This window comes from Desmodus rotundus, chromosome 13, assembly GCF_022682495.2.
Source record: "Desmodus rotundus isolate HL8 chromosome 13, HLdesRot8A.1, whole genome shotgun sequence".
NCBI classification, from domain to species: domain Eukaryota; kingdom Metazoa; phylum Chordata; class Mammalia; order Chiroptera; family Phyllostomidae; genus Desmodus; species Desmodus rotundus.
This window is the reverse complement of record NC_071399.1, coordinates 15,316,648-15,327,177: the sequence shown is the minus strand read 5'-3', so window position 1 is coordinate 15,327,177 and position 10,530 is coordinate 15,316,648. Positions and strand designations below refer to the sequence as shown.

General features: G+C 44.5%; 1 protein-coding gene across 1 annotated transcript; it reads right to left on the bottom strand.

Annotated features, from left to right (window-relative positions):
- Nucleotides 1-277: 277 nt before the first annotated feature.
- Nucleotides 278-2,332, bottom strand: CLDN23 (claudin 23). Its single transcript, XM_045197167.3, has one exon. It carries the CDS (start codon nt 1,710-1,712, stop codon nt 819-821), a length of 894 nt encoding a protein of 297 aa, XP_045053102.2. The 5' UTR covers nt 1,713-2,332; the 3' UTR covers nt 278-818.
- Nucleotides 2,333-10,530: the final 8,198 nt, after the last annotated feature.

Sequence of the window (10,530 nt, the reverse complement as noted above, 5' to 3'; positions counted from 1 at the left end):
TATAAACCGTACTTTAACCTAAGATGATCAACAAGTTCCATTTTGCACCAAATATTGAATCGATGGCCTTCTGAGTCTAGGGTGAGGCAGCTGAGAAACAAAACAGTGTAGTGTTAGTCTTTTCATTCTTTCTGGCTTCTCGAAGGGAAACTCAGGTGTGACCTCCACTTTCACATCAAAAGAAAGTAATAAAAAAAGATAAATCCTATGTATACATGAAGAAATGTAAATATGAGTTAATCAGGTTATTTCATTCCAGGAAAGCCAGGAAAGCTGCTAGTATTTGCACAGCTCTACGTTTATTTTTAAGAGCTTCATTCAAACATAGCCAGGAACAGACTGGTCTCTTGAGAGTTTGCATGAAAATGAATTAAACAGCAGAAAGAAATTAATAATATTTAATTATGTTGATGCAAAGTTCATCAGGATTTCAGAATATTGTCTCAAGCTGTTAAATCGCTTTTTAGCCTCCCTGGACGAGTTCCACTTTTTGTTGTTATTGTCCCTGGTCAACACGATGCAAAGTCGCTCTGTGTCCTTCAGCTGAAAGTATGATAAGCCTGTCACCCTATGAGCACCCTGATTCCTCTGGAGAGAAAAACCAACTCTATAAAAACAAAACCAAACCCAACTCGAAGTAATCGTCCAAGGAGTCCAGTTTGGCCCCAGGAAAGGAAGACCACCCGCCAAACCAGTCGTAGGAACGGGAACGGTGTCCAGGGTTCCGACTCCAGGCCCCAAGGTAACCCACACGTTAAGGTTGGACGGTGGTGGCGCGAGTCCTCCGTCCAGGCAGCGCCAAGGGGGTGGGGCGCCGTCTACAGATCGGAGTCGCAGGGCAGGGAGCTGTGGCAGGGGCGGGTGCTGCGCGAGGAGGCGCCCTGGGAGTGGGCCCCCGTCTCCCCCTCGAGCACGTCCACCGCATTGGTGTAGGTCTTGGGTGGCGGCCGCGGCATGGGGAAGCCCACCTTGGGCTTGTCCGCGGGGCCGACGCCCGCGGGGCCGGCCTCCGCGGGCCGGGGCCGGTGCTGGCCGTCGCTGTAGTACTTGATCGCGGGCGTGAGCGCGGGCTGCGGCCAGTCCACGTACACGGTGCTGACGCTGGGGCGGCGAGGGCCGCGGGAGGGGGCTTTGCGGCGGCGTCGACAGCACTCCTCGCACAAGGGCGCGAAGCTGAGCGTCAGCGAGGAGCCGCCCAGCAGAAGCAGGCAGCTGCCCAGGTAGCCCAGCACCAGGCTGTAGCCGACTTCCACCTTCACCGGGCTCGCCGGGGCGGGCAGGACGGTGCGATCCGCCAGGACGTGGTTGTACCAGGACACCGGGATGAGGCTGAAGAGGCCCGCGGCGAAGAGCACCAAGCCGGAGACGCCGGCCAGCGCGAAGCGGGGCTCGTCCTCCCAGCAGCGCACGCCGAGCGACGCCAGCAGCAGCCCCAGCGCGGTGACCGCCAGGGACGTCACCATGAGACCCCGCGCGGCGAGCACAGGCTCAGCCTTGAAGTACCCCAGCTCGTCGGGCTGGCCGCACTCGCGCTCGCGGCTGCTCTGCTCGCGGCAGATGTCCCAAAGGCCTTGGTACAGCACCACGTCCACCGGCTGGTTGAGGAAGCCCTTCACCTGCCGCCAGCCGGGCGCCAGCGTGCCCGTCAGGTTGAGCAGCAGCCCGCAGGGCGCGAGCACCATGCCCACCGTCATCGCCGCCGGCGTCCGCATCCCCCGGGGCCGCGCGGCTCCGCCGCGGGACGGCGCACCTGCTGCCTTCTCCACCGACGCCTTCTCGGCCGCCGCGGCCTGGCGAAGTCAGGCCCGCGCGCGCACGGAGAGCGCGGGCTCCGAGCCCCGAAGTCCGCACGGGCGCCGCCGCGGGCCGGGGGCCTGCGCCCCACTCTCTCCCGGACACCCTAGCTCTGCGACGCAGGACCGTCCCCACTCGACGGCTCGCCCTTAATTCCCTCCAACGCGGCTGCCTTCCCCAATCGAAACCTCTCGCGGGTGGGTCCCACCGATACCGCGGTCCGAGGGTCCAGAAATGAACCCCGAGACCAAACCCCTCGAGTGGGAGGGACGAGAGGGAAGCAGCGCGGTCCCCGGCCCGCTCCAGTCTCCGGTGAGCGCCAACACCTGTCTCCGGAGCCAGGCTTCTCCGGGACGGAGCAAAGGTTGCCCCGCCCTGGTTCCTCCCGAGGCTCCGCGGGCGGAGGGCGGGGAAGAAAGGAGGCGGCGCCGCTCCCGCGGCCGCGCCCGGCTGGTTGTTGTTCAGTTTCCCTGCCTTCCCTGATCTCTGTTGCCACAGTTTTCTCCTCTCCCTGCGTTGGGCCCTGCGGCGTAGCCTCTCCTCCCTCCACTCCTGCGCGCACCCCGTGGTCCCTCCGAGTTTTACGCTGTTCACTTGCAGCCACTCGTAGCTAAGTGGGCGGCGCCGCCGCACTACCTGGAAGCGCGCTGGGCAGGTGTGCACCAGGGTCCTGAACCGCGTCCCAGAGCCCTGCACCGGGTCATTTCGTTTAATAAACCTGTTCACTGTGCTTAATAGAGTCTTCATAGTCCAGGTGAAACTTGACTCAAAAGTATCAAAGCTAGTGCGTTTCTGGGACAAGGGGTTATTTTATTTTGTTTTTCAGCCTTGTACAGATTTTGAAAGCACACACACACAGAGGTGTTACTAGAGTGCACACTTTTCAGGTTTATCTAACTATATAGTGTCCTGTCGGAGCCGTTTTACAACTCTGTCAACTGTAGAAAACCTGTAGCCGTGCAACTGGTTTTTGTCCATAGAAACGCAGGCGGGTTTTTCGGTAGAACGTAACGGGTTATTGTCCGATTACCGACCAGGTGGGCACTGCTTTCTAAGTTTACTTCAGCACGCCCGGTGGCCTACGTATTTGTGCTCTTTGAATTCTTCTTTGAACTGGCTGTAACATCATACCGGTTCCATTATTAATAATGAGTGAAATAAAAAATTTTGACATGTATTCATTTTATATTGAGTCACGATTTTACATTTTTCCAAAAATTATCCTTTAACAATATTTTCCTCTGGGTCCATATTTCTTAAAATGGAAGTATATTGTATTTGTAATTAGTTAAAATTAAAACATTCTAAAAATCCAAGTTAATTCAGCGTTGGTTTGAAATAACTTTGAACATTTTATTTTTCAATTACAGTTCACATTCAATATTATTGGTATTAGTTTCAGGTCTACAGCTAATTTTGAACATTTTAGGGTGGATGATAGGAATGACCACCTTTCTTTTCAGAAAATGGTTTAATTTAAAAAACTGTGGTAAAACCGGCATAACAGAATTTATTGTCTTAACCATTTTTAAGTGTACAGCTCATTGACATTGAATACATTCATAGTTGAGCTACCATCCCTACCATTCATCTCCAGAACTTTTTCATCTTCCCAAACTGAAACTCTACCCATTTATCAATAAATGGGAGTCATTCCCATCACCATCCTTCCTATCCCCAAAGGCCTTGGCAACCACCATCTACTTTCTTTTCCTCCCTCCCTTCCCTCCTTCCTTCTAATATGTAATACCTCACAGATTGGTGTGTCATATTTATGCTCATCTTTTCTGTGTTGTTCCAGTTTGGGCATTGGTGCTGCCGAAGCGAGTTCCACCATTCTACTTTCTGTCTCTGTGAACCTGAGTACTCTGGACACTTCATGTAAGTGCAATCAGTCAGTATTTATGACGGGCTTACTTCACTGAGTGTAATGTCTTCCGGATTTGCTCATGTTGTAGCATGTGTCAGAATTGCCTTCCTTGTTAAGGCTGAGTAATATTCCATTGTGGGTATATACTACGCTTTGTTTATCCAGTCATCCTTTGGTGCATACTTGGTTTGCCTCTGCCTTTTGGCTACTGCAAATAATCCTGCTACGAACATGGGTGTACGAATATCTCTTGGAATCCCCACTTTCACTTCTGTGGAAGTGGAATTGCTGGGTCATATGGTGTTATATTTTTAACTTTTTAAAGAAACGGCCTACTGTTTTACACAGCAGCTGCATGGGCACTAGGCTGTGCGTGAGTGTGTTAGTTTTTGTCTGTACTGTTGCTAAAAAACAAAACTTAACTGAGTAAATTTGAAGATCTATTTGGCTTCATTCAGCGATCATTAAGTGGGTAACATCCTGTCTAGCAATTAGAAGGGGCCGCTGATGAGTTGCACAAAATGGAAGGTTCTTATAGGCAGAAAGAGGGTGAGATGAAGAAGTTAAAAGAGTGGATTATTTCAGGCAAAGTCACCTTCCATCAGGGGAAGGTAAAGGTCCTACCAGGAAGATTTTTACAGGAAGGTGAGTGGGGTGAGGTAGCTCTTCAGGGGGGGGAGGGCAGAAAGGATTATTTTTGAACCAGCCTACCTTTACCTGGGGGGAAGAGAAATTGCATCTTCTTTCTATGATTGGGATGAGAGGACAGAGAGGCGTACGCCACAGGTTACCTTACTGGTGCTTGACAGAAAAATTCTTTACTGGTTGATTAAGATTATGTTTCTGCAAAAGGTTGAAGCTGCAATTAAATCAGGTATTAAATGTACATTTTGTATCATGGGCTTTTAGCGTAAGTGACACCATTTTGGGACTGTAGTTATTTTCTTTAACACAATAAGCCCTACACAGACGACGTGTAGTTAACAGACAATATAAATACACTGCTCGTACTGCGCTTGCTGTTTTGACATGCCAGCACACCTGTGGAACCTGCCCTTGGTAATCTCTTCTCCATCTCTCCCTGCCATTCCTGTTCCCAGGCAACCACTGATCTGATTTCTGTCACTATTGATTACTTTGTATTTTCTAGAACTTTGTATAAATGGAGGTATACAACGTAGATAGCGTGTCTCCCATGGCCTATCAACTCCCCAAATTGTCTGAACATAAGGATTTCCTGGGGTGACCACTTTGGGGAGAAACAAGTCCCCATTGGCTCAGAGAAAGCGTTTTTACTTTGAATGCATGTTACAGTTTGTCTCTACATTTAGAACCTAAGCGGTGGTTGTTCTGAACAGCAAAGAGGCTTCAGAGACACTTCACGGGCTCTGGATCCTCTTCCAAAAGTTGTTTCCTTCTCACTTAGGTTCCTCTACGGAGCGAAGGAGGCCCAGGTACTATTTACCTGTGAGAAGGAAGGACTCTTGTATGTTCTGCCTTCTAAATTTCTCTCGTTATCCATTTCCCTTTCTTTCCCCTTGCCTCTACCTAAGCCCGAACCATCTCCTAGTCTTTCTCTTTAAATTGACTCTTACATGGCCCTGACCGGTGTGGTGCAGTTGGTTGGGCATCATCCTGCAAAGCATAAGGTCTTTGGTTCGATACCCAGCTAGGCCACATACACTGGTTCCAGGTTCGATCTCTAGTCAGGGTATGTCCAAGAAGGCAGCTGATCAATGTTTCTCTCTCATCCTTCTCTCTTTTCTGAAAGCAAAAAAAAAAAAATCATCAGGTGAGAATAGAAATATAATAATAATAATAATAATAATAATAATAATAATAATAATTAATAATAAACTGACTCTTAGCTGGTATCTTACACTGAGGCTTTCTCTCCCCATTCCCCACATGGGCCCTGAATTGATGTTTCAAATTTCAATCAAGTCTTGCACCTGATTTAACCCTTCACAAGACCTTCCACCATCAGCCCCAACCACAATTCTTTACTTCTTGAATCATCTAGTTTTGCAGTTAGTCTGCAAATTCTCTGTGGCAGGCATCAGGTTCGTCTTGTTCTGTTCTGCCCTGAAATCCATCTTCCTGCCTGGCCCACAGTAGCCACTCAACAAATCGATTTTATCTCTTTCTGTCCTATATTCATTCCTGTAGTATTCACAGAACTCTCTTCCAAGTGACTGCCTGACCAAAAAAGATTGTGACATTCATCTCCGTGAACAGGTGTGCTTGAATGCTTGTCTTTCCTCAGCCTAGAAAATAATGGGATAATGATTAGCTCCAGATATTTGCAACAAAGTATAAGTCCACGGGGGTAACTTTCTATGGTAATTTTAAACAGTGTGATTGAGCTAAGTATAGCATCTGATTAAGGATCTGGGCTCTTTGTTCCGTGCACTTCCAAGTTCATTGTGAAGGTGAGTGAGAAACGAAGCATGAATCTTAGTGTAGAGGAATGAATTATTGCTGAGATTAGTACCTGTCTGTGTAACGTGATCCCGGCTCAGTAATAGCTTTCTTTTCTGAAGAGGGGCCCTGAGGTGAGACAAGGATCTGTTTACTGTGTCCCAGGTTTCCTGATGAATAGCGGGCTCCCAGTGCCTAATTGTAAAGGGGCTAATGCTAGGTCCTGTTAGCCTGCAAAGGCTGGGTCTAGATACCACCTAGTGCAAAATCCCAATATTCTACAGCAATGTTACCTTGGAAGTCATATTATACACTTTGAGAGTCAAAGAGGGGCCCACCACGTCAGTGTGCTGTTATGAGAAGTCCCCAGATTCCCTACACCTGGTCTTTCTATTGTCGTTGTCAGCAATGTCCAAACCTGTAGAAAACTTTTACGTGAGTCTATTTGAGTCAATCTGGTAACACATGCCAGGGAGCAAGATCTCCAAGGCTCCAGGGAGTTTTGCAGCTTTTATGCCTTTGAAATTGAGGAGGGAATGCAAGGAAGATTACATGGAGGTGAGGGAAAGCAAAGTAGGGATTGAAATATAGGATAGTTAACAAAATTATGTGCTCTCTTGAGGGTGGTAACAGTTTATTTTAAAGGTATGTTGATTTGGATGCACAGAAACAATGGAAAGGGCTTGCTTAAGGCAAAGATAAACCTTTTACTAAAAATTATATGCCTAAGGCCTGACTATTCGCCATGGCCTGCCCGGTTATGGATTTATGATAAGATCACCCGGTAAGGTTACCTTCCATAGAATCCCTTTTCTTGTCCACACTATTTTACTCTCTCCGCAGAATAAGGCCCTAAATAAACACTGTCACTAGTTTTCCAATGGCAAATCCAGTTCAGTACGTTATAGAATAAAAATTAAACTATGATCATTCTCAATTTTTAAAAATTGATTTTAGGGAAAGAGAGAGGAAAAAATCAATTTGTTGTTTCATTTATTTATGCATTCATTGGTTGTTTCTGGTATTTGCCCTGATCGGGGATCAAACCCTCAACCTTGATATATTGGGGCAACGTCCTAACCAACGGAGCTACCTGGCCAGAGAATATTCTATTTTAAATGGCATTAGAACGGTTTGAATTGAACTCAGTCTCCTCAACATGTCATTAGCTTTCCCTGTTGGCCTATGGCCTGGCAGCCTCACGTGTCTAATACTGTAGAAAATAAACACAGAACTCTCGACATCCAATTTAAAGCAGCCCCAAGTTAGCTCAGTATCACATCATCCTAATTTGTTTTCTTTATAAAACTTACCACTACAAAGATTTTCTTATTAACTATGTATTAACTTACTGTTATTCTGTTTCTCTCACTGCTTTGTGGCTTCCAAATTCTAGGGACCTTCTTGGCCTTGTTTATGGCTGCATATCAGCACCTGGAATAATGCCTATATCATAGTAAGATTTCAATAAATACTCATTAAATAAATGAAAGAAGTTTTCATTTAGTCTTGCACAGTAACACAAAAAGAAAGATACAGCATGCATCATTTAAAAAAATTACAGTAAAATGTTAATAGCAGAAAATGTATGGTCCTAACCGTGTTTAAGTATATGGTTCAGTGGTGCTAAGTACATTCACATTGTTGTCAACCAGTCTGCGGAACCCCTGTGTCTTGAAACTGGAACTCTGTGCCAGATTCAACAACTCTCATTCTCTTCTCCCCTCCGCCTTTGGCAGCCACCAATCTACTTTCCCTCTCTCTAAATTTGACTTCTCAATGCAACTGCTCTAAGTGGACTTATACAATGGTTGTCCTCTTGTGACTTTTCTCTTAGCAAAATGTCCTCAAGTTTCATCCACGTTGTAGCCTGGGAGAGAGTTTTCTTCCTTTATGAGGCTGAATAATACTCCGTTGTCTGTGTACACCACATTTTGTTGCTCTAGTCCTCTGTCAATGGAAATGTGGGAAACCTTTGGCTATTGTGAATAATGCTGCTGTGATAGTCCTACAGTATTTTTAATTTATTCTATTTCATTTCTGTATGGTGATTGGCCATCTAAAGCAAAAATGTATTTGCCATCTTTCTCATCCATAGCAGAAAGTATTGTGTGATATAATCCCACTTAAAACGCTTGCTTAAATTTTATCTGGTAGAGGCTTTAAGCCCTTCGTAGCTTAGCATCCTGGCTACCTCCTTTGCAACGGTGGGAATGCATTGTGGGGTGGGGTTGCTCCCAGGAATCACAGCTGCTGATGATTATAGAACTAGCCTGCTTCTCTCCAAACCTGTCCATTCTGTCTGCTTCAGGGCAAAAACATCTACCACTCATGGGCTTGGTTCATTAGGGTCTTTGAGATAGTTTCCTGTCTGAGTATGGTATTTAAAAAAAATCTACAAGCATTTTTGTTTGTTTGTTTTGCCAAAATTTACACTACCTGACAACCAGGGCAAATTCCTGCATAGAAAAACCAAGTATTATAGTAACAGTAATTCTTTCTAAATTAATATAAAGATTCAATCCAATTCCAATAAAAAGTCATACTAGGATTGAATAGGTAATTTTAAAGTTCATCTGGAAAAATAGATGAAAAAACACATCAAGAAACTTTTGGAAAGGGCAGTAATAAAAGGGTATGCACCCTCCAGCTGCTACATGTAATATGAAGCTGTAATAATTTAAAGTGCGATATTAGCACTAGAAGAAAAAAGTAGATCAATAAAACATAGTTGAGATTGTTGGGGAAGAAATATGGTTATTCTCCTACCCTTCTACATTCTTCTGGCTGGTCTAATAACCAAAATGACATGAGACAGGTTAACAGAAGAAAATAACCAAACTCATTATGTATGTACATATGGGGGTTCCATAAGAATATGGGACCTGCCCTAGCTGGTGTGGCTCAATGGATTGAGTGCTGGCCTACAAACCAAAGTGTCGATGGTTTGATTCCCAGTCAAGGCACGTACCTGGGTTGCAGGCCAGGTCCCGTGTGTGTGTGTGGGGGGGGGGTGGCATGCGAGAGGCAACCGCACATTGATGTTCCTCTCCCTTTCTTTCTCTCTCCCTTCCCCTCCATCTAAAAATAAATAAATGAAATCTTAAAAAAAAAAAAGAAGAATATGGGACCCAAGGACAAGCTGGGCAGTTGAGGCTTATTTGTCAATCTAGACTAAGGTGGGGGAGTCAGGGGCCTGGGGCTTCAAAGGGAAAGTAGGCACGTCCCAGGTACATGAGATGGAGCAAACACGTAGGAAACAAATTCTTTCTGTGTCCCAGAAACAACAGGACAAGGAGAGCAGTCCACCAAACAGACTTTGCAGGTTCCACCCTGTCTGCCACACTTCATATTATGATGTTAGGTGATAGCTCACTTTCTGTAAGCAGGTTCTTCTATCTGAATTCCTTTAGGCAGGTAAGGGGAAGGGCCAAAGTTTCTTTCTGAGTCTTTTGTTTCTTAAAAATAACCAACTTAAAATAATACCCCAAAAAGGTGTATTTTAGGGGTGGCAAACTGCTTTCATTCAAGGCCAAAAGGTAGACCTTGGTTATGTACAAGTTCACAATATGGTAAAAGTAGAATTATATTTCCCGGAGAAAGGCATGAACACTCAGTGATGTGGTAATTGCTTTGCTTTGGGAGAGGAAGAAAATGTAAGGCCTACATAAAAAAATTGTTAAAAACCAGTCTAGGTAGACTGCATAGTTACACATAAAAAGAAATCCAATAAGTATAAGAAGGAAGTAGAGGTGAAGGTAAAAATATAAGATGTGTAAGGGTTTCCTGAGAAAAATGTCAAAGATGACAATGTAGAGAAAAAATTTGATAGACTTAACTATATGAAAGATTAAAATTTTTTATTTCACTGCCTCATTCAAAATTAGGACAAATCTTTTTAGTTTTTGCAAATCTTTTTAGCAAAAAAGATTAATAATTTATATCTATCAAGAAAATTAACATGAACACAATGTCACAGTGAAAAATGGGCAAAGAAAATGTATAATCATAGAAGAAAATAAACATCTAATATGCATTTTCAACAGTGATCAATTACAAGAGGATTTTATATACATAAATGGAAATAAAACATGTAGGATCAGTTTTTTTCTGTTCTTAAATTGGAAAATGTAAGGGGAAAATGTTACCTAATTCTGGTTAGAGTTGGGGAAAAGTCACTACTGGGGATAGAGTAAGTAGTATATTTAATAGATAATACAGCAATTTGTTTTTAAAAGCCTCAACTATGTTTCCTTTCCTTTAATTTCTCAATGAATCTTTTAAGTGTTTGCTCCAAGGAAATAATCAGAATATGTGGAAAGTTTTAGCTATAAGTATATTCACTTCAGTGCATTTTATAATAGGCAAATTGTAAAATTATATTGCAGCATGAAACCAATTAGTTTAAAAATACGTGTATAGAAAAATCATAGAAGGAGATAGAG